This window comes from Diospyros lotus, chromosome 3 (genome assembly GCF_014633365.1).
Source record: "Diospyros lotus cultivar Yz01 chromosome 3, ASM1463336v1, whole genome shotgun sequence".
NCBI lineage: Eukaryota > Viridiplantae > Streptophyta > Magnoliopsida > Ericales > Ebenaceae > Diospyros > Diospyros lotus.
The window spans coordinates 24252575-24277915 of NC_068340.1; the positions used below are offsets into that span (position 1 = coordinate 24252575).

General features: G+C 36.1%; 1 protein-coding gene across 2 annotated transcripts; it reads left to right on the forward strand.

Moving 5' to 3' along the window:
* The first annotated feature begins 3430 nt into the window (after positions 1-3430).
* LOC127798319 (homoserine kinase) lies at positions 3431-11660 on the forward strand. Of its 2 annotated transcripts, none has more exons than XM_052331812.1 (2): positions 3431-3501; positions 3819-5272. In XM_052331812.1, the coding sequence occupies exon 2, from the start codon at positions 3952-3954 to the stop codon at positions 5080-5082; it is 1131 nt and encodes a 376-aa protein (XP_052187772.1). In that variant the 5' UTR covers positions 3431-3501; positions 3819-3951; the 3' UTR covers positions 5083-5272. The 2 variants fall into 2 exon arrangements, with proteins under 2 accessions (XP_052187772.1, XP_052187774.1); XM_052331814.1 differs by lacking the exon at positions 3431-3501 and adding an exon at positions 11465-11660 and having other exon boundaries at positions 3512-5116.
* Positions 11661-25341: the final 13681 nt, after the last annotated feature.

The following is a 25341-nucleotide window of genomic DNA, read 5'->3' on the forward strand; positions in this document are numbered from 1 at the left end:
GTGGGCCCAACTGATGAATGGTTTGTAAAGATTATGATGAGATGTTGTAATAAAGAAAAATTATGATTTCAAAAAGGGTTATGTGTGTGTTGTAGGTGCGTCATTATTCGATATCATTTTAGTAATGACCCTCTCACGGATCCTCTTGGTGCTCGGGGGCTCCGGGAGGCGGGCCGTTACATAATTATTACCTTTATTTTGATGCAAGTTTTGAAGGGAAAATAGTTCATCATTAATTGCCATTTGCCAAAATATTTTGCCAAAATATTTTGACAGACTATTCTACTTAAAAGAAAAAGAAATAAGATAAGATAAGATAAGATATTCATCCGAAATTCTTTCAATGTGATTGATGTCATAGAAACGAGCAACGCTTTTCATTGTCATTCTTTATTCCATACACACATAGATACAAAGTCCTCATCTCTCTATAATACCACATTTCTCTCTCTCTTCCTCTTTTGAGTTTTCCGATTAGTCAAATTCCCATTATTTAATTTCTTCCCCCCCCTTTTTTTTATTGATGATTGATATAATTTTAACCTGGAAGCCAATCATAAGAGTTGTGAGTTGACTGTATCTCTTATTAATCTTGGATATATTTTAATTAATAAAAATATTTTTCTTTTAATATTTGACAATACATTCATCTTTATGTTTTCCTATTTAGATGAATCCCAAAGAGTATATCGATGCTAATCAGGTTATAATGAGATCATACTAATGAGATTGAATGACTGATGCTTCATTTTTAAATTATTCCTAATCATAAGACTATAGAGTAAGGCTTCTATAATACAATCAAGACCAGCACACACTAAGTATTCTCGTAAGGAAGTAGTTGATCTCATTGAGTACTTATGTGGTGACACTAACGCAAGTGTGTAGGTGCTTATTGGTGAATGAGTTCATTGGATAACCTAACTTGAGAACATCCAAATGGTAATTCTTACTAAATGTCAAATGAGAGTTATATGTGGTGACATGTGTTAGTAATATCTTCTCTTGAGGTATCGAAAGTATCTTGTATAAGGAGCGTCATGCTTTGATGCTATAGTATAGTGTAGTAAGATGGGTCCTTAATAGGGTGGTTATTAAGTATGATTCAAATCATACGAAGGTAGGTAAGTATGTAAGATGAAATCTATTGACTTTAGTAAGACTTAAAAATGTATATGCCTTATGTGAATGATGAAGTCACAACTTGGGAAGTTATTGGTCAATGCGGATAGCTAAGAATTAATAAGAGTTATTAAGTTGTGAACTTAGTATTTGTACATATAAAGTTGGTTATTAAAGGTTTGACATTTTACCATACTTCTAGACTATAATGGGACATTATGATAGATGGATCGAATAACACTGGAACTTGTCGTGGAAATGTTCATCTGAAGTGCTGTTTATATTTCATTATGATATGGGGGTTATGATATGTTGCTAGACATCAATTTTGGTCTAAGGGCAAGATAATTATTTTTGTCATGAGATTACATAAATTATGGATCATAATCAAAGAGTTTGATTAAGAGTAGGATTCTATAAATTGTCATTTGCCATATTCATTGTGAACTTATAAGATCACACATAAACAAAGAGAAGTTTCATAATAAATTCAGTGGGATCGAAAAATGGTTTTTGGCTTGGATGAATTCGTGGGTTTTTGAACTGAGTTAGCACTTGCAAAGAAGTCCACGAGATGTCAACAAAATGAGTAAAAAGGAAAAATGGGCGAGAAACAAAAAGGGGCTGTGCATGCGTGGCCCAGCACACGGCTAGGCCAGGCCCGTGAGCACGCCAGGCCCAACCCGCGTGCCAAGCATACGCGGTCAGCCTACCCATGGGTTGGGTCGTGGCCCATCACGTCTAGAACATGCTGGGGCTTATTAAATCCCTAGTTTGACTAGGGTTGATGATGATTCTCCATTTTTGCCTTATCCCCCTTATTTTCTAAAGAGAGAAATTTATTTTTTTGAGAAAAATCAAGAAAAATTCCAAGAGTTGGATAAGAGCTTGCATAATTGATGCAAGGAGATCGAAGAGACATGCTCATGGACATTGATTGAAGTTTCTCTTGGTGTGAATCATTTATTGGGGGTGGGTAACACCTCGTGGCATAAGGATTCATCATTTCTTGCGTCGAATAACCAAAAGGTTTGGTTTTTGTTATATGTTTTTTATTCTTCAAGAGATTATATATTTGCATACTAGATCTAGCCTTTTTGAGTTTCAAGATTGACCAAAGAGTTTGGTTGATTGAAAATTATTAAATCTAGTCTTATGGTTTTTAGATCGGTTAAAGAGTTTGGTTGATCCAAATTATTATTTTTTTAAATTTTCGCTGCGTTTGGATCTATGAAATCGAGCAGATTCTTTATTGAAACTTGACATATTTTTTATAATGCTCTTCCCGCTTCTCCAAATGAGAATGAATAATGCTCTTGAATTTTAATTTCTACAATGATAATAAAATTTTAAAAATATGAATTTTGACTTATTTTTCTTCCACTATGCATTAATTTTCTTCTATAATTTTGAACGTGTGATTTCTTAAATCTTAATTAGTATTGAAAAATCTATGCATTTGAACAAAAACAAAGAGTTTTAGAAAACAATTTCATTTAGTAGACTTTTGTATTTAATTAATTAGTACGAGTATTCAAGTTACACATATTTATTTGAGAGTAATGCTAGGAGTCATGACTAATGACTTTATCATTAGCTATGATAACACTGTCATCAATCATAACACTTAAGCATTATTCTTTATTTGATTTGATGGCTAGATGAAATGCTTGCAGGAAGCACGTTTAGAAATTTTAATTTATATTTATAAATAAATATAATATAATAAATAATTTTATTTTAATTAATTAATTACTATATTTACTTTGATGTAAGTTCTGGAGAGAAAATAGTTCACCATTGTTTGTCACTTGACAAAATATTTTAACAGACTATTCTACTTTAATATATTGATAAGAAAATAAGATAAGATAATATTATAAATAAGAGTTTGACCTTCTCTCTACCTCACACACAAAAAAAAAAAATTACAGTTATATTTTTCATCTGTCATCAAGGTCGGAATTAAGAGGGAGAAATCAAATTTCTCAATTCTCTTTGTCAATGGATAATATGTTTACGGTTTAAGTTCTAATAGATCAATGTTTGCTTTTATTTAATCACATTATGTGTATTAGATACAGTTTCTGAGATTTATGGGCTTAATGTTTTCTTGTTTGTTTTTATCTTTTGAAGCAATATAATAGGTTACACTTTCCATCTCAAATGAAGGTACATATGACATTTATCCTATTTATCTTTTGTGTAATATTTCAAAACTAATTTAGTTACGATCAAGATATTTTAATTATGTGCCTTTTTTTAAGCCAACATTTAATTTAGCAAGCACAAGGGTGCATGTTACCAAGGTTGGGACAGAAAGTGTTGATGCAATGGCGGAGGGAAATTGACAAATTCTACGGGGTGGCTCTTGGAAAGGTGTTGTAGGCATTTTCAGATTTTCTTCTCTGTATTCAAATTTTCTTTCTCACTCAATTTTCTTTATTCAGATGCTATTACTTACTGAGAGAGTTGTGAAATGAAAACCTTTAGAGGATTAAGTGAAATTAAAGTTGAGAGATAATCAATTTCATTTGTCTTGGCTTTCTCTTCTTCTTCTATCTTTCCTCAAGATTTGGATTTGCCCCCCAGATGATAGCAGTCTTTTGTTTATCATTTTTTACCATTTTACAAGTGTGATATCTTTGAGCAGTCTTTTGAAGTTTAGCCAATCACCTTCATTATCTGGATTACAGAGACTCCGGAAGGTGAACCATCGGCCCGGAAATTTTAGATCTGGTCGGAGCCGGCCCAGAGGGTTTTGTGTTCTTAATCCTTTTCGCTACTTCTGAGTCGAAAACCCTAACCCTATTTCACCGTACGTCTAAAATGGCCATTTCGTGTCATCAATCTCCTTTCAAGCTCATTCCCCCATCTCCTTCCATAAACCTCTCTAAACCCTACCCTTCGCTGTCTCTGCCCGGATCCTTCCGGTGCAATCTCTCCGTACCTTCTATTACCCCACTACTTGCCGAACCCGAACCCGTTTTCGCCTCCGTCAAGTCCTTTGCGCCCGCAACCGTCGCTAACCTTGGCCCTGGCTTCGACTTCCTCGGCTGCGCTGTCGACGGCGTCGGCGACTTTGTCACGCTGCGGGTCGACCCGGACGTCCGCCCTGGCGAGGTCTCCATCTCCGACATCCATGGAGTCGGCAGCTCGGCCAAGAAACTCAGCAAAAACCCCCTCTACAACTGCGCAGGAATAGCAGCTATCGCCGTCATGAGGATGCTCAACATCCGATCGGTCGGCCTCTCCCTCTCGCTCCAGAAAGGTCTGCCTCTGGGAAGTGGCCTGGGATCCAGCGCTGCCAGTGCCGCAGCAGCCGCCGTCGCCGTCAACGAGATTTTTGGCGGTCCTCTTTCGGTGTCAGATCTCGTCCTCGCCGGGCTCGAATCGGAGTCGAAGGTCTCAGGTTACCATGCCGATAACGTGGCGCCGGCGATCATGGGAGGGTTCGTCCTGATACGGAGTTATGATCCTCTGGATTTGATTCATTTGAAGTTCCCAAACGATAGAGATCTGTTCTTCGTTCTGGTGAGTCCGGAATTCGAAGCTCCGACTAAGAAAATGCGAGCGGCATTACCAAAGGATATCACAATGTCGCATCATGTGTGGAACTGCAGCCAGGCTGGGGCGTTAGTGGCCTCAGTGCTGCAGGGGGATTTGGAAGGGATGGGAATGGCGTTGTCCTCCGATAAGATCGTGGAGCCGAGGCGAGCGCCTCTGATTCCCGGGATGGAGGCGGTGAAGAAGGCGGCCATTGAGGCCGGGGCGTTTGGGTGCACCATTAGCGGGGCGGGGCCAACGGCTGTTGCCTTGACCGATGATGAGAACAGGGGAATGCAGATTGGGGAGCGAATGGTTGAAGCTTTTGGGAAGGACGGGAATTTGAAGGCCTCTGCCATGGTTAAGAGGCTTGACAGGGTCGGTGCGAGGCTTGTATCTAGCATTCGGAGATAGATGGAAGATGATTTAAAGGATTAGCTTCACTGTGGTATGACATGCTTCAATTTGGTTATTGCCTTTTAAATGATCGCTAAATGTGTTTTGCCGATCAACATGACATAGTTTGTAGCTTAAAATAAAATTCCGTAGGGGATTGGAACCGTTGGAGTTTTCAGTTTTATGTATGCTAATGCACTTTTGCAAATCGCCCCTGATAACTAAATGATGAACCGACTTTTGTACTTTGACATAAATGGCACCAGTTAATTAAGCTTGTAATTTCAGAGACTTAAATGAATATGGTTTGTAGGCAATTCTTATCCTCCTCCATGCATGAGTTCAGGGCAATTAGGGTTATGCCTGATCAGGTTTTTGAGAGACGAGTGAGTTGGATATATCAGGGTGCAAATGGATTTGTGATTTTATCTGTTGTTCTGAATTACAGAGCCGGAACATATACTTTTCTTTTCCTCATCAGGGTGTATATTGTTTGTCATATGTTATTTTCTTTTCTTACCATCTGGCTGGCCATTAGGCAGAAAAGTAGTGTGGCAAACATCCCAAGTGAGAAATGTTTGTTTCTTCCTTCCCTGTGTGTGAGTAATCTGGAAAGAAGCTATTACCTCATTGACATTAGGGCTTGCTGTGTCGGCTCTGTGGAGATGTTACAGTTGAGATGCAACATGTAGTAAAGGAGAAGATGAAGAATGTGGGGTTGGTTACTGGGAGCCAATCAATCACCTTAGTGTTGCTTGTCGCAGGTCTAGGGTTAGGGGTGAAGCGTCTATATAAGAATACATCTCGTGCCTAGCCAGTATGCTTACCAGTGACCAGGAACCAGCTGCTGATAGTGAGCAAATAAGGGTAATATGGGCCTGAAGAAGCTGCACCCTGGGTTAGCTTGACCAGACACCTGACAGAGTTCCCTCAGTTTTGCATCTTGTTGAAGCATTGCAGTGACCCAAAAATGTAGTATGATGAGGAGAAGCTTGCCATAGAGGGGGAGGATTACACGTCTGATGCTGTTGCTACTGACTGTGATGACAATTTGTAGAGTCCATAAAGTAAATTTCACGGCAGACTATGAGTTCGAGATAGACATGATCCCCGTCTGTCCATGGAAGTCATATACACTCGAGGTCCTCTGTGAGGGAAATGCTGGGGAACCAGTTATCAGCTTGGGCATTGGTTTGGTGGGGGTTGGCAACTGGCTTGGAAATGACCCAAGATTAGAAGGTCAATATGGAAAAGAGGATTTAAAAGAACATACTTGTATCAGGAATGCCTTCCTTGATCTTGGCATGGGTTGTATTTTCTCTTCCTGGTTGGTGGTGATGTCCCTGCAGGTAGCGAGTTCACTTAGCCTGCTTCTTTAGTGAGTCAACCGTAACCTTTATCTTGAGGAGTTTGAGTCTGCAGCTAATTGGGACAGGTACGGCAACCCTTCTAAAACTGCATCCAAAGGGTCAAGTTGTGGGGTGACCTCTTTGAACCAGAAGTCGAGCATGCTTTTGTTTGGGCCAGGGTCAAGTTGTCGCTAGATGCCATGATCCTTTTTAAGTTAGATTTGTAGAGTGGTTGTCTTGACCCCAATGACTAGTAATAATTGTATATTGCATGTATTGTAGTAAGTTGTACTTTGTTGTATTATAGCTGTTGTACCTTTCAGTTATTATTGTAACTGAAAGTAGACATGTCTATAAAGAGGCAAAATCTTAGAGGATAGAGGTATTGATGAATGATATCAGAATTCATCTCTCTTCAATTCTCTGCCAATTTCTCTCTGATTTCTTTTTGATATCTCTCTCTTCCTCTGTTCTATCTCAATTCTCTTTGTTTTCTCTCTCTCTCCTGATTCTTTCCGATCCAATTTTCTCTTTTCCAGTTTATTCCTAAGAAACCCTAGCTCAAATATAACGATCTGACGGTGGTTACCATCAAACTATGATTTGCCTAAGCAACAATTCTTTTTAAGTTAGATTTGTGGAGTGGTTACCATCAAACTAAGACTTGCCTAAGCAACGAGTGGAAGATTGCCTTTAAGACAAATATATATATATATATATTTGAATGATTAGTCATGCCTCTTGGCCTGTTCAGGACAACTAGTAACTTCATATAATTTGAGCATTTAGACCTTCTATTGGATGTTTCCTTCTTGTTTATTTTGACAACATCCTACTCATCTAGTAGGGCTAGAGAACACCATCTAGAGCATTTTATACGAGTGTGTTCCACCCTTACAGAAGATAGCATTTATGCCAACTTTAGAAAGTGTACATTATTTACAGACGAGTTGTCTTATTAGGATTCATAGTCCACTTCAGAACGAGGTTTTGTTGACACCCAAAAGATTCAAGCAATTGTGGATAGATTGGTTTACTCCAAAATTTGTTCACAATTAAAGGGTTTGGCACCATCCTCATGGACTTTATTTACATAATATATCAACATGGAGGAATTCAATTGGATGAAGATCGAAGCGTAGCCTATTTTGTGTCCGTCAAGCTATATATTTGCACTTGTGGAGGTCAATAACCTTGGCTGTTACTATTGGTTCGTAATTGAGCCTAATACAATGCTAACTCATTCCATTTGGAAATTGGGCATCAAACCTACCAAAGGCGCCACTGGCTTTCTAGCAAGGCCAAAGAAAACCGAATTGAGTTGTTGAAAATTGGGTCTTACCAAAGGCTCCCCAGCTCTCGCGCCTCTGCGACTGCAAGCGCAATTGAATTCAGCCCCTCCGATGATGGCTGCCAAGTCACCTGTTGGCTGTTTTTCACCACAACACCTATTATTATAGCCTTAAACCTCTCGGACCAACGGCCATGATTGAGGGCCTGTTTGGCTAAGCGGTTTGATGGCTTATAAGTTAGTTATATAGCTTATAAGCTATTTAGCTTTTTTCGTTACATATTTGGCAACACTAAATAGCTTGCAAGCTATGTAGCTTACAACGGCGTTTGAAAAAAGGCTTCTGCCCTAGTTTTTGCAAAAATGCTATCACTAATTTATTGAGTTGACCAAGTCATTTACTATTTTATCCTCAACATTTTCAATATTTATACTCTTTGTCTTTGTTATCTCTTCTCCCATCTTTCTTTTGCATCTACCATTATCGTCGTTATTGCCGTTGCTCAGCTCGACTGCCACAAGTCACCTCTTGTTGGTGGGTCTCATCTTTGGTTGTTCCATCACTACCTTTGCTTCTAGATTTGCGATCACAAGTCACCCAACGTTGTTGCGTCTCTTGTTCCTTATTTCACCTCCTCTCACCATCGTCATTAGTGGCGGAGCCAAGTAAGGCCCAGTGAGGGCAATTGCCCTATTAAGCTAGATCTTAATTTTTTTTTGGATTTTATATTATTTTTAATCAAGTCCAATTCTAAAAATTAATTCAAAATTATTGTATTAAAGCTTAGCTTAAATAGGTCAAATGGTCCAAATTCACTAATTCTTATGTCTTAATTCATTTCATTTATAAATTTATTCAATTTCTTGCTTTATTTCCTAATACTCATTTTGTAATACCCGAGAGTAATTTGAGGACAAAAATGATATTTGATAAAAGGCATAAATGAAATTGTGGAAAAAATAAGACTATAGGGTACACTAATACAGCTTTAGACGACCAAATTAGTCGGAGGGAGTACCCCGAACCCTAGATGGCCAAGGAAAATTGTATAGAAACGACAAGTGATTTAAATTATGATTTTTAGTGAAAAAATAAATGAGATCGGGAAGAATTTTCGGTACAGCAAAAATACAGCTGCCAATAAGTTCGTATTACTGAATTGTTATAAACGATGTCCAAAAAGTCAACGGAGAATGTCAAGGACTAGTATTCGATGCGTAGAACAACCCTTAACTGGTTTCAGGTAGAATCGAATGGATTTGAGGTCAAATCAATCAATCGGGCCTAAGTGTAATTTTCTAAAAATGCCCGAGAGAGGTCAAAACGGTAAATTTTCAGAAATTTCAAGGGAGAAATGAGAAGTACTAATCTTGAAGGTCTTAGTGATGGTGCTAGAGAGATCAGGGGCTTGAGGGTAAGGGCCAAAATGCAAAAGAGAAATTTCAAAGGGCCAAGGTGCAATTTTCAGAAAGTTGTACAAGCATGGCTGATTTGGCCGGAAAATCCGGCCATTTAACAGCTTAGGACCGTCAGGGAGTGGCCTAGGGTGGTTTAGGAGGCGTGGGGAAGAAGCTTTGGCCGGAAATTGGCCACGTGGGGGTCGGATTTTGGCTATAAATAGCAAAGGGTTTCGGCCGAATTTGAATCATCAAATCGCTCAAGTTTGAGAGTGAATCGAGGGAAACCAATAAGGAGCTTTTGATCCTTGAGGGAAGATGATCATTTCTGGAGAGTTTCAGAATTTTTGGAGCGGTGTAGAGGTGTTTTTGCATTCGGCCGCATGTATATATATATATATCGAGTGAAGGTGAAATCAGGTTGTAGAGTGATCGATTGAGCGATCTAATAAGGGGATTTTGGTCGCAAGGCGATGGGTAACTGATCTGGAAAGTTTCGTGTGAATCGGAGTTCGAATCGAAGGTCAATTTGGCTCGTCGGAAAACCCAAAGCTTCGCCCGAGCCGAACTGTAAATCATCAAATCGGGCAGCTTCCGGTAAGTTTTTCGGCCATGTGAAGGTTCCATTGTGATCGACTTGAAGAGAGCTTCAAGATGGTGTCTTCAGATCAGCCATCGGAGAAGGTCGCCGGTCGCTGTCGCCCCAGAAGTATTTTTTGTGTTTTTTTAAATATTGAAAATATAGAAAATTCGATAAAAAATAGAATTAAAGGAATTAAAATTCTGAAAAAATATCCAGAAATTCAAGAAAGATGAATAGTTTATTTTGATGAATTTTTATCTTGGAAATTTCTTGGGGAAATAATTATTTTTGATTTTTGAAAGGAAATGTAAATAGAAAATAAATAGGAGGAATTTTTAGAAAATTCTGAAAAAATTCCAGAAGTATAAGGAATTTATTTGATGAGTTTTGGTGATTTTTCTTGAAGTATATTCGAAGTAAATCGATGAGAAATAAATTTTCTCAAGAAAAAGTAATTATGAAAATTTGAAAAAATAGGAGAAAAATCTGAAAAATTTTCAGAAAATTCTAGAGGCTTATAAATATTGTTTTATGAATTATTATGTAAAAATATTTGAGAAAATAGTTGTGTAGATATTTATTTTGGATTATTAGAGAAGAAAATAGGAGAAAAATAGGAAAATTATAATTGTTGGATAAATGTGATGATTAGGGTGCTTTGAGGGTGGAGACGAAGTGACTCGTGCGAAGTTCAAAGAAGGCACGCAAATCGAGGCAAGTACGCAAATCGAGGCGTACCGCGCTTGTCGAGAAGAATTTGAAATTTTGCCAAAGGTGAGTGTTCGCCCCCAACTTTGTTTTGACTTGTGAGTGGTTCTATCCGAAAAGACTTTAAGTGACATGTGAATGGTTTACTGTGAGTGTTCGCCCCCAACTTTGTTTTGACTTGTGAGTGGTTCTACTCGAAAAGACTTTAAGTGACATGTGAATGGTTTACTGTGAGTGTTCGCCCCCAGCTTTGTTTTGACTTGTGAGTGGTTCTACCCAAAAGGACCTTGAGTGACAGGTGAATGGTTTACCGTGAATGTTCATCCCTATGGCTTGATTTATTATGGTTGTCCAAACAATTATTTACACATGCATTGAATTTCGTACGGTAAATTGCATACATTGAGATGTTGATTTTATGCATGTTATGATTTTTTGGCATTGGCTTGTTTTGTGTCGTCCATGTGGGGCGTGGGTTGGTAACCTGTGACGTAGCCCAGAGTGACAGCACTCGAGATACGTACCTAGGATTAATGCTAGGTGACCCACTTGGGACGAGGCTGAGAGGGACTTCACCCTACGGGACCCAAGTGGCGGGGCTGAGAGTGGACACCACCCCGGTTGTTGGCTCAAGTGGTGGGGCTGCGAGTGGACACCACCCCAGGTTCCTTTGAGCAATTGCATTAATGCCGAGGTGACGTCGATTCCGAGGATAGTGCTGATGTGACACTCTTGGGGCTAGGGTTGCGTTGGGTTTTGGATTGCTTTTGAGTTGGAGCGTAAAGCCTAACAATGACAATGGGGTGATTCCCGGGTTCATATGTCGAGGTTGTCCCTCTTAAGCAGAATTGTTTTGCCAATGGGCCGAAGTGGTTGTGTCGCCTTTAGAGAGATTGTATTTTTCCCAGTTAGGGTTAAGTGCTATGTGGGATTCTCTTAGGCTGGTGCATGTCGGGATTTATCGATTTTGTATATGATTTTTCATATCTGCATGAAAACGTTTTTGAACTCTCACTTAGATGATTCAGTATCTAATTTGGACTATGTCCCTGGAATATTCAAACGTTCCAGGTGAAAGCAGTGGCGCCAAGGGAAAGAATATCATCGAGATGTAGCGGCTATGTTTAGTTTTCGTAGGTTTTGTCCATGATTACGATGTTCAGAGGTTATGTAATATTTTGATATTTTCATGTGAAACATCGATTTGATTATTGTAAAAGGAATTGTCGGTTAAATATTATTGAGGTTTCGATCTTGCTTCCGCTGATGTGATTGATATTACCTGTCTTAGTCTATTAATTCTTAAATTTTGATATGCTAAGAAGGTACGATCGGGATTGTCGAAAAATGACTATGATGAATGTATATGTATCGAGAGACTTATGTTGTGTGTTTAAAAATATATATATATATATATATTCCCAAAATTTTGAGTTAAGGCTCGCTTGGGAAAAGTGGGGCGTTACACATTTGAATTTTTTTTTTTCGGTTGCTACTATTACAGTTAAAAGAATATTTTCTGCAATGAATATTGTGAAGAATCGATTATGTAATAGGATTGAAAATCAATGGATGAATGATAGTTTAGTTATATATATTAAAAATGATATATTTAATAAAATTGATAATTAAATTATTATATGATTTTATCAAAGTATAAAAAGTCGTAGGAAATAATTATAAACTATTTTTATATTTTAATATTATTATTATTGTCCTATTTTTAAAATTATATATTTTATATTTAAGTTCGCTCTCAGCTTTGTCTCTGATTGTTATAGTTGTCCCTTCCTCTATTGTCGCCTATTTCCTTTTCCATTGTCGACCATCTTCTTCATTGTATATATATATATAATACATAATAATATATATTGAGTTTGTATATAATATATGTAACACATAATATATATTGATTTTAATAAAATATTATATTAATATATTTTTTAATAATTATATATAATTTATCAGTAAAATTTTATCACAAATTTATAATTTATTTTTTATAAGAAATTAATATTTTTATATTATTTAATAATATGTGTATTTTTATTTTTTTATCAAGTTTTGTTAAGTTATTATTTTTTTTAAAATTAAATATATAATTATTAATTAATAATTTAAAAATATATTTATCTAAATATGTTATTAATTGTAATGCTATTAAAACTTAAAAGTTACGCAAGCTTAAAAGCTGCCATTTAAAACGGATAGCCAAATAGGCCCGAAACGATTGGACGGGATTTCGTATCTTCTGTTTTTTTTTTTCCATGAAAAGATGTTTCTTCATATGGATGACTTGTGACATTCCAGCTATTAGCTAAAAGACTGCAAGAGACGAGACAGACCCCCCTAGATGAGATAATTCTAGTACATAGTTGTTAATATATAAGAACAATACAGCATCATATTATTAGGGAGGGAGTACTGGAAACGACTAATACTTTTGGGGCAGTCTCCGTCTGGAGTGATGAATCTGATGGTGCCATGCCCTGCAGCGTCACGCACACGTGAAGATTAGCCCCTGAAAATTGATGCATACATACGTATCATTCAGTTGACATATTTTTCTTTAAAATACTTGATATAACACAACAGAAATCTGCTCACTGAAACCATAAATTCAGTAAGATTTTGTATTTTGACAAATTTATTTAAGTTCATCTTAAGAGTTTAAATTTTAAAATAAAAGAATTAAACTTCCTCCCTCCCTCCCTTTTAGGGCAGGTTAGGTGAAGGCATACGTGTAAGGCGTAACGGCGCCATCATTCATTGAAGCTAGTCAACGGAGGACGGCACATGTGTGCAGATGTTAACTCGTGTCTCGCAGGCTTTTGTCGTCGACCGGGTGGCGGGAAAACGGCAGGCGAGGCAGTGGGTCCACGGCGGCGCCTCTGGCGGGAAATCCAAGCAATCTTCTTTGGCATCCGCATGTCTTTATAGTCTTCTTCCATGACCAGCTCAACAAGGTTTATTTATTTTGGGTATAAATTAAGAACAGTAAAATAAATTTGGATCAATTCACTGTGCCGCATGACAGAGGTTCAATACCTAAATTTGATGTGTGAAGTGACTGAAGTCATGCTTTTATACTACTTAAAAAAACTTACTAAATAATTTCTAATTTAATACTACCAATGACTTATATATATATATATTTTTGGTTTATCTCAACAATTGATATACATATTTATTGTATTTTGTTTTTTTTACTCTTTAAGTTGTAGATAGCATAGAATAAGGCTCTAAAACATGAAATATCTGTAATGTTTTTAATGTTTGATCACAACTACTCTTTAAAAATAAATTGTATTATTGTTTTTTAAAGGTGGGTAAATTCTAGCCACCTTTAAATCTTTAACAAAATAAATAAATGATGAGATGTGTATATTGAAAAAGAAACAATAGTTGTACCGTATATGAATTCACTTGTTAATTTTGGCCCATACTTATGTCATAATAATATGGTAAAAACCAAAAATAATCTCCCCAATTATATATGTCTTTAATTAGTCCAAAACTGTTGGTGTCGGTATGGGGCATGGGGCATGGTCCAAATGATTTTGGTGGAAACTCAACTCACTCCTTAGGCAGTGAACTCCACACTCTTCTTTCGGTTCTTTTATTTATTTTCCTCTTATCTCATGAGTGCATAAATGTAAGCAACAATTTAAATTTAAATGTACAAATATCATCTTAAAATGTAAATGATTATTTTGCCTTTTTTCCCCCTTATTTTCTTTACCTAACTAATAATTTATCTCCAAGAATATAAGTCATATCGTTATGTGGTACATATATCTTATGATTAATATTCAAACTTGAAAAATAAAATAATATGAAAAATATATATTGACTGGTACAAAAATTAAAGAAAAGCTTCAGAAATAAAAAAAAAATATATCATTCATAAACCAATCAATATAGACTTAAAAATATGAGTATATCTAAAAAAAAATTAAGATTTTTTTTCTTAAGCATAAGCATGGTTGAATTTTTGCATCCATTGTTTTTGAGGTATAATATTATAAGACTACTAGAGTAGTAGTTATTCAAAAGAGGAAACAATTGGTCCATATATTAATTAACATTAGTCAGCTACAATTAAGTAAAGTAGGGCCTCAAACACTCATGTCAACCTATATATATATATATATATATTTTATAAACCCATGAATGATGATCGATCTCCCTTATCTCTGTTTCTTATAATAATAATTGAAGAAAATTAAGCAAGTATGATGTAACCCATGCCTTCCTTTTGGTTAGTGTGGCTGGTATTTTTCCTTATTAACTAAGAGAGTTAGATCACCAAGCATAACTACTTGCTTATGATGTGATTTTGACATTTGCAAAGTCATATCACCTCCTAATGGTATCATTCGTTACTTTGGAATAAAATTAATTTAACACACAAAAAATAATGACCATATTGTATTAATATAACATAACTCTACAAGCACTAATAATTTTTGAAGGGGGTAGATTGAGTTCTAGAGACGAATATAGTGGTAGACCAGAGCTTGTCAACTTCTGAACGAATATTACATATGAGAAATTCTCAATTGTTAATCAACATATATATACTAAAGACTCAAAGAGGACTTGAAATAATTTTTATAAATAAATTTCTTCTATTTAGAGTACAAATTATTTTATTGGATAATTCTCGCAATATTATTATTCTTTGAGTGTAAATTAGGTAGAAAAATTGATTAAATATATATATAATAATTTTAAAATTAAAGATATAAAAATTTATATAATTTCTTAAATCTTAATCACAAAAAAAAAAAAAAAAAAAAACTATTTAACCTGTGGAATTTCATTCTGGATGCACTCACACAGTATATTAATAAATTATCTCGCCTTTAGGTAGCAGTGTGGGTATCGTCACGCCTAACTAGTTAGCTATAAGTCTGACAAAGTTATTACCATATATTGCCATAAGGGTAGTAGCTATGGTGGGTTCTCTCATATTATCACACAGTATATTAATAAACCGTTGCTCCTTGTGTCAAGAGATGGTTTATTAAGTATTTCACACAATGCCCACTTGTCCCATCAACAGCTCAAATTTTTAAGTGCTACAAAAGTAATACTGTGAGAGATCATTTCAGAATGATGGGAAAGTAATAACTTTTTTTGACAAATTGTTAAATAAAATAATAAATAATAAATTACTATAAAAAAATTTAAGATGGTGAGTGATGTTGTAAAATCTTGACTTTTTAATACATATATATGTTGTTGTTTGAATATAATAATAAAATTTAGATATTAAAATATTATTTTTAAATAATGCAAAAAAGAAGAGAGTCAAAGAGCCTATGGTATTTTTAATATAAATCTTTTGATATTTAAGTTAGATTTGTTAGAAGTAGAAAATTATAAAGCATTAAAATGGTGTTGGTGTTGTACTTGAAGAGAATTGGTCACCATCCATCTATTTATAGAGATGATGGCTAATAGGTGATAGAGTTTATGTCTACCTCAAGATTGGCTATTAATTTGACTTTTAAGGAGAACACTTTAGAGATAGAAGTTAATTTGCATTCATATTAGATAAATGTCTTGCGGGAGACTACCCGTGAGAGTCTCTCAAAACATTTGAGGGTCTATGAAGGGTTTTTTTAAGAGGACCCCTTTGATTGATAGGGTTTCTCGTGTTCTTGTGCTCAATAAGCTTGTTCTTCTTTTACTTTGGTTAATCATAAATTATGAGATTTTTCTTGTTGGCCTTTTAAGGTTTAGTATTATGTGAATCACAATGAGTCTGTTTTTATCTATTATATGTCTCAATAATTTTGAAGTGTGTGTATCATGATCGATATTTTAGCTAATTGCATGTCTTAGTGACCTTCATTTTCTTATTGCGTGTGTCACAATGAGGTTTTTTTTGGTCAATTGCATGTCTTAAAAGATTTGAGCTATGTGCATCACAATGGATCTTTTAGCTCATTACACGTTTTAGTAGCCTTCAACTTTGTCTTAGATAATTCTCGTGTTTCTTGCAATTTTTTATTTTAGATCATTCTCATATTTTATATATTTTTTATATTAGGTTTTTCTTAAATTATTCTCATGATTTTTGCCTTTATGATCCTAGATTTTTTTGGATGATAGACCTTAAATTATTCTTATGTTTTTTTGCATTTTTGATTTAAAATTTTTCTACCCATTCTTTATTCTTCTCGGTGAACTCTAAATCATTCTCACGCCTTTTTCACATCCGGTACTAGTTTTGCTTATTCACCGAGATTTTAGTCTTTTTTTTCATGTATTTATTATCCTGAAAAATAAAATATGCAAAAAAGATACCGCAATAGGTAAAGAGTTATTTTATCTAGGCATTACATATTGAAAGGTAGATATATATCCCTGCTAGCATTTTGAGTCTGTCTTATAATAATTTCTTAAAGCGTATGTAAGTGTTTTAGATTCATTTGTGGGCCTTTTCACCAAGGGTAGATACCATCGTTGTTTTTCCTTTGGCTGGATTATTAGGAATTTCTCTCGTTACTAGGAACTTCTATTTTCTTTTTTTCTTGTTTCCAATTTTCCCTCCTTAATCAAAACTTCTATTTGATTCATCAATTCATAGCATTTGTTAGTGAAGTTTCAATGAGTACCACAAACCTTGATCCTTCAATAGCCTTGATCTTTATTTAGAGTTCACAAATAACCTTGATCCTTCAATTCTTGAGGAATTTAATAAGGGTTGATCTTTAATAGCTGTCAAAATGACGAACCTTAACCCTGTAACCTAGGTGTATTTTTTAAATTTGAGTTTTAAAGTGTCTTCAACATCTCTTTCTTTCTCTTTATTTTCTTTTTCTTCATTTCCACCTACCACCCTTATTGCATCAACATGTAAAATATACTTAGGAGGCATTTGATACCTGAAAAATTTTAAGATTCTTGAAAATATTTAGTTGAGAATCTATATTCCCATATTTGGTATAACTTTTTATAAAAAGAATCCTAAAAAATAAGATTTTTGGACATAATTTTTAAGTAACTTTCCTACAAAAAGATTTCATGGTGGGTTAAGAATCCAAGTTTCCTATGGACTTGAGAATGTTTTTAACAAAGAAAAAATCTAAAACACTCCTTACCCTTTTATAACTCTATACAAACATATTATATATATATATATTATATATTAAATACAAGGTTGTTAAAATGTTAAAATCGTAAGAGAATCTTCGACATGTAAAATTGTAAAATCAAATGCGATTCAACTATAAAATCATAAAATCGTAAGGGTTTTCGGTGCAAAAAATCATAAAATCGTACCCGTAAAATCGAGAATTTAACAACCATGATTAAATATAAACATATATATTATAATATATTTATATTATTTATTATAAAATAATATATATTAAAGTATATATTAATACAAACATATATATTATGTATATATATTATATATATATACACACATGCATATATATACATAATGTATAAAAAATAACATTTTTTTGATTTTCTAAAGATGTTGCGGGTCCTAATATTTTATATAGTAGAAGGAATTTATCATTTTTAAACAAAAAATCAAATAAGGGTAATTTTGAAAAAAAAACATGAATTTTAAAAAATATTGCATTTAAATCAAACATAGGAATGTAAGATTCCTAAAAAAATATACTCAACATTTCTGAAAATATTTAAATATAACCAAACATAAAATTGCATAAATCTTGAGAATCAAATATTTATAAGAATATTCCCAAGAATTATGAATTTCAAGAATTTAAAAACTTTTCCCGTACCAAACTTCATATAAATCTACCAAAGAAGCTTGCTAATCAAGATCAAGAGATTTTTGTAGTGATATCATTTATCCCTTGGAGCATTGTCGGACTATCACTCCCACCTATAAGTCTCGAGTCTCTAGATTATATTTTTGAATCGATCAAAATACTGTTTGAGAGTTTATTTTCCACCATGTTAGACGCTTGAGCAAATACATAACATTTTTCTTTCTTTGGATGTTAATTATGAAGGCATTAATAAACTCTCTTCTTAGTTGCTTAAAGGATGAGATAGACCTTTTTACCAAGCTGGTAAAACACGTGCGGGCATAACCAATCAAGGTTAAAAAGAAGGCTTAGCATGTAATAGCATCATCCCAGTCATGTAACATCACAGACTCAGTTTTGAATTGAATCGTGGGGATCGCTTTTTTCCCGAGTAAGTTGTGAGTTAGGGTATCTTAAATTTAGGGGGAAAAAAAAAGGGTTGTTTTCATGATTTAGGAGTATTGTTACACGGTTATAATAATAAATTTGTAAAAGGAAAAATTGTTAATAGATGACCCTCGTATGTCTGATTCGAATGATGGATGACTCTCGTGGGATGTATCTGGGCAATTGATGTCTCACTCAGGGAATGACTCTTTCGGGCAATGGGTGACATGTGGATTGTCCAAACGATGAATAATTATTGAGAGAGATGAGTGAGTCTCCCGGAGTGGAGTGACAGTGATGGATGAGTCTCTCGAGCATCATGACAGCGATGGGTGAGTCCCTTGGCTAGGTTGAGAGCGATGGATGAGTCTCTCGAGGGTCACGGCAGCGATGAATGAGTCTCTCGGGCTCGGGCGTCACGGCAGCGATGGGTGAGTCCCTTGGCTAGGTTGAGAGTGATGGATGACCTGCTGGAAAGAAAATCGGTTAGGGACGCGGGTGAGAATCCCGGCGTGGACCCTCTGATACTTAAGTTAGTCTCTCGCAGAAGTGAAATGCTTGAAGACAAAAAGTAAGTACGAGAGTGAGAGGTTGCATCCCGAATGAGGGAAAATACCCCCTATTTATAGCGATGGAAGGGGCATCCATGTGTCGTGTGACTTATTTTTCTCGGCGGGTATATCGGAGGTGATTTTAACCAAGTCTTACGAGGTTATTGGCGCGATGGTACATGGGTGCAACACACAAACGCGTGCACAGGGGCGCGCATTAGGCACCCCTGAGTGACCTCTCTCGGGGGTGGAGCCCCCCTCTTAATTTCTTTAGCCACGCTGCCGTATGGCAGCATGGCAAAGGGGGAAGAGTCCTCATTCCCTAGCCACGCTGCTGCGTGGCAGCGTAGGGGAGGGAAGCAACCTTAGGCCATTTCCATGCTGTAACAGCCCACATTCTCAGGGCGTGTTATGCCTTAGAAAATTTGGTCTTATTTTTATTTATTTATTTTTTCTATATTACATTATTCCCGAAATTCCCTAGGACCTATCTAGTGCTTAATTTATACACTAGAGGTAAATACAATCTTATAAAGCGTAAGCTAAATCGAACCTGCTCATGGCATAAATAACTGAACATGGCATTCATTACAAAGTTAATACATAAGATTTTGAAAATAAATTAAAACGTACATAATTCTTGAACTATAAATATTACAATATAACATGGCACAGTTACTCGTTTCTTGACGTCTCACGTCACTACACATCTTCAATCTCTGTATCATCACTGCAAATCCCGACTGGAACGTCGAATGTTCTAGGGGCGAACCCAAGTTAGATGATGAACCATCTAAGTAAGGGTATATAATGCTATGTCATGTGTGTATGCAATGTCTTTCCTCGTAGGTGTCAACTGCACCCCTCATGCTACCTACCATTTTTGCAGCCACCTCTTTCGAAGTCGGGGTGTATGGGTGCACCCTTGGTAAAGTAGCGGTGCCAGTTCGTACTCCCTACGGCTTCAAATGCGTGTGATCAATGATATCAACGTATATTTATGCATTTCATAATCATGTCATGGATACAATCTACGTGATGGGTACATATCAGAGTATGCCAATATGACGAAAGCATTCTCAAAGATAAACATTTATAACAGTACTAAACTTGAAACGGTACACTTATTGACAAGTTGCCTCGAAAAGCGTGTCAATCTCGAAAATCGTGTCGGCGGCTATTTCCCAATCCTCTTGCCCTCAAGAACTCCTAAAACATTTAAATTTATTTTTCAGAATATTACTTCACTATTTTTCATAATTTCTATAATTTCTCTTTATTTCTAAGCCTTATTTCTTCAAAATTACATAATAATTATCTAGGCTTTCATATAATTCAATTTCTCTTTACTAATATTCTTTAAATAATATTTCTAGCATTCTGAAATTTTCTTGGAATTTTCCAAATTAAATTCCTATTTTTTCCTTATTTCCATAATAGCAAAACTATTTAAATAAATGATTAATTTAGCATTTTCCAGAATATTTTTCATAAAACAAGACATAAACAAAATTCCAGATTTAATAAAAAAATTTGCAAAATTTTTATTTCTTTTATTTTATTTTTTCTTTATTTTTTTCTTTTCTTATTTATTTATTTTTTCTATTTCATGTCGGGCGCATGAAGGCCACGCGCCTTCTTCCCACTCGCGGACGCGTGGCTTGCACGCGCCCGACTGGTGCGTCTTCTCCAACGGCCCTTTCGTCGCCGGCAACGTTGCCAGGCTCCAAGCTTCAAAAGAAGCTTCCTATCCTCTTATTTCCAATCTCCCGAACCCGAATATAGCCTTAAAATCAAGAAAAAATAACACGAAGTACCTCGATTTGTGCGATGAAGTCTCGGCTCTAGCGAATGACGCGATTTTTTGGCGAGGCCCAATCCAGTGCTTCCTCTGCTCTGTTGGCCATCAAATTCTCCAGAAACGTTGCCCACGAAACAAGAACTAAGACCCCACTCACCAAGCTCTCAAACACTACCCAAATCGAGCGATCTTTGAAGCCAAAGAAATCTGATGAAGGCCTTGCGCGAACTTGGCTATTTATGCCAAAACCCGACGTGTCTTATCACATCAAGATCGCCACGGGTCTTGAAAGCCATACCCGACGTCCTTTGAGGCATTAAAAGCCTCCCTTACCTCTGATTGCTTGATCGCAGGCACGGCCAGAGCATGGCCGTGCCCCTGCTACAGATTTTTGCTAATTTTTGATTTTTTTTAATGTATATACATATACATACATATATGCCTATACCTACCTATGTACTATATACACACCTATATACATACGTTTAACAGCATTCCAATACATACTATTTATAATTTTTGGTACATAAGTATATTTCAATTATACTATACATTTTATTCGTACTATGATTTAAGATAAATTAATTACATACAACTTAAAAATAAATTTATACTTAATAAACATTTAAAACTCTAATAATTTCTTTAGGGTCACATACCTTATATCATTAAATAAATTTCACTACTAAATTTATACATACTCACTAAAATTTTAATAATTTTTTTAGGGCCTAAAATCAAGATATTTACGGTATCTCAGGGTATTACACATGCGGCCATTGTGGCCGCCTCCTGGCTGCATCATGCAGCCAGGTGGCAATGTTATAGCTTGCCACATGGCGGCTCTTAGGGCTGCCACGTGGCATTTCCTTTATTTATTTATTTTAGCAGGCATAACAAGGAGTAAATAGAATATTTCTTTTGTATTGATCCTCTTCAATAGGTAGCAGTCTCTTTTGTTCTAGTACTTATTCAATTAATTTCTTCATGTCGGTGGCTTTGTGACTATTGAAGATAGATTGTTTGTTAGTTTCAAGTTCCTATTGATTAATATGTGATTCAAAATACATTAAATGTTTTATCATTTATATTTTGATATACAATCTGATTGCATGTTTTTATATAAAATTGAGTTACATTTATCATTCATTTGAATTGAATTTAAATATTGTATATATTCTGTTGATTATCATGTGGGCCAAATTTATTTGGGTTGAGATATGTTATGGGTCAAGCCCTTAAGTTTGTCTTTACTCGTGTTGCGCTTGTTGGCCCAACCTAATTCCAATCTCAATGATGCGGCTATAAAAGGGCTCTGATAATGCCCTAATCTTCATATCACATTCTCTCGCTCATTTTTGAAACCTTAATTGGCACTTGAAGTGTGACACTCTTCTTGTGAATCATTCTCTCGATCGATCGGTTGTTTGTTTCTATGGTAAGATCATCCGGTAAGCAAAAGTATTGTGCAGTTTCTATTGTGTTTTAATCGCTTGAGGCGTGAGTGATTGGTAGAAATTGATAGAACAAATTCTTGACTGGATCGCGAGATCCGTTCGAACAGAACTAACACTTATTCTTGTTTTGTATTCTGTTTTTCAATTCTTTGTTTTGCAATACTGTTTTACTTCAGTTGTGATCTTGTAATCGATTATAATCTTGAGATTTTAGTGGATTGACTAAAGACGGAGCCTCTGTTGTAAGTAGGATCTATTTTGATCCGAACACGTAACTCGTTGTGTTGATATTTTGCGTGTGTGAGTTGTGGTTGTAATATTTTGATTTCTGTTTCGTTTTTACGCTTAATCTGGTGTTTGATCGAGAAGTAGATTGGATTATAAAATCAACAGTTTCTCGTGGGGGTTAATGCCTTAGTGGAACCACAATAGTGCTTTTTACGATTTCCCAGTATTTTCCTTTATGGGGTTGAGCAATGCCAACTTCTTTTCTAGCAATTGTCAAGTTACCTTTTTCCTACTAGTTCTAGAGACTCTCTCGCACCCCGTTTTCTCGATAGGTCTCTAAGAGAAAGCCCCACAAGAGACTTTCTCGTAGGGTTTGGAGGATTTTTTGATAATGATTCCTTTTTTTTATCTAATTTTGTAAAGTGGTTGGTAATGGAGCTTGAGGCATAAGATTTTACAAGAAGGCGGGCATCTCTCGGAAGGCCTTGGCGTTCTTTTCATTCCATTATCTCAAGCCTTCGTACTTAAAAGGAATAGTTAGAGGTGCCATCCTAGATGTTCTAAGAGCCCTTTTGAGAGTCTCTCGTTGTCTTTGAGGATTTGGGAGACTATTAATGTTGTGACCTTTCTCACTTTGCCTATTTTTAGCTATTTGAAATCTCGTGTGAACCATTGTGTTTGGGTTTTTTGATAATTTCTTATAAACGATGTCACTTGTTATTACTTAAATATAACAATGAATTTAAATGTTGGGAAACTATTTTTAAGCCATCAAGGTGTTGAAAAAAAAATATATAAGAGAATGTAGAGTATTTTTCATACAAATTCTCTGATACTTAAGTTAAATTTTTTAAAAATAAAAAATTATAAAGCATCTGTAATAATATTTGCTTCGTACCTAGAGAGAAAGCGTCACCCTCTATTTATTTATAGAGATGATGGTTGACAAATGATACAGTTTTTGTCCATTTCGAGATTGGTTATTTCAACTTTCAAGAGAAGATTTATGGGGTAGCGATATCCATAATATTAAGTGTGTAAGCACCCCCGCCCGGATATCCCCAACCACCCGGACTACCCGAACGGGAGCGCCTACGGAAAGGAAAAAAATAAAAATAAAACACGAGACAAAGACCACCCCGGCATGCATACACGAAAATAAGAACAGCGGAAGCAAAGCTCAAGATATGCATGCACTATGGGTACCCCGCTAATACAGCGGTCACAAGATAAATAAATAAACACAAACTCTTGTGCCGACATACACAAGACTCGAGAAAACACCTGGCACAGTACGAAATAATAGAGTAAATTCTACTTAGACATCAGAGTGGATAGGGATTGACGAGACTGCCTGTACACCACACCGACTCTGTCGTTAAAGCTGACTCCCTTGCCATGGCCTACGCCACCACTACCTGGAATGATGGAAAGCAAAGTGAGTCGAGAGACTCAGCAAGCATAAGGAAGAAAAGGCTGAAGGCTACACAAAACCAGAAATCTCACCCCAGAATAAACCCCCAGGTACACACAAGCCATGAGACGCTACAACATAACAGCTCAATAGCATAATAAAATAAAAGCACATACCGGTCCTTGGGGCCCACATAAGACACTTGGCACCCAAGTCCCATACCAACCTGCCGCTGCCCTGAAAGGCAACAAATGTCTCCACAAACCTGCGCGCGCTGTCCCAGGCTGGTACTCCCGTCACCTGTATCCGTCGGTACTCCCGACAACCGAGCCATAGGCTCCCTCGGAACGGTACTCCCGTCCGAGAACTAAATACTACCAGTATCCATGCAATGCACATAGAAATGCAATGGCGTAGTGAGCATCAACGTGATACAAGGCGCCCATACATCTAGGCATCAGGCCATGCTCCGCCCACATAGTAAACCACACGCCATGCATATGCTCGCGCTGGATGCAACCTAACCAAACTAGAATGTCCGTGTCCAAGCATACTCAATAAATGGATATCCCAATATGCATCCCGTACCCATGTGCATATCAAATCATGAACAATAATACAATGTATCTAATCATGCAGTAAATCACATACTGGCAGAGCTAGTCAGCAGTGCCCGGCACCGGTCAACGTCCAGTGACTAGGAGTGTCCGCCTGACGGTCCACTTCAAGGCCGTACAATAGTCTACCCTGCCGTCACCAAACAGTTGACCCCTGCCCCACTGCTCAATAGCTCTAACCAAATCATAAGTAAATCCGAGAAAAAATCGTAAATAAAACCCGCACGACTAGGAACCTAGTTCCCCAACTGGGTTCAGTATCATTCCGAAAGGAATGGGGGCGGTACAAACCCCCGTAGGCTCACAACGAATAAAATTATAGAAACCTTAGATTTAATTTAAATTAAAACAAATGAATAATAGTTTAACTAATAAGGCAAGGTGCCGAATTAAAGTAAGGGAGGTGATAAAATACAGGAAATCACAGGGTCTTCCACGGGAATTAAAGATCAGGAAGAGGGGGTTAAGAGCTTACCTTTAGACGGCCGTTCCTTGCTTTTCTTACGCGCCTGCTGCGAAGTAAAACGTTCGCTGGCAATAAATAAAATCGCAGCTTTAATTAAATAAATCTACCGTGTAATATAATTAATTTAGCAGTCTAAAATCTCACGTAAGCGCACCACAATTAATATCTCAACGAGTCTCATATTTATTTTAAATTAAATCAAGCTAATAAAATCCTCGAAGC

Excerpts from the sequence above, each read along its gene's own strand:
- LOC127798319 (XM_052331812.1), top strand. The coding sequence starts at position 3,952 with ATGGCCATTTCGTGTCATCAATCTCCTTTCAAGCTCATTCCCCCATCT.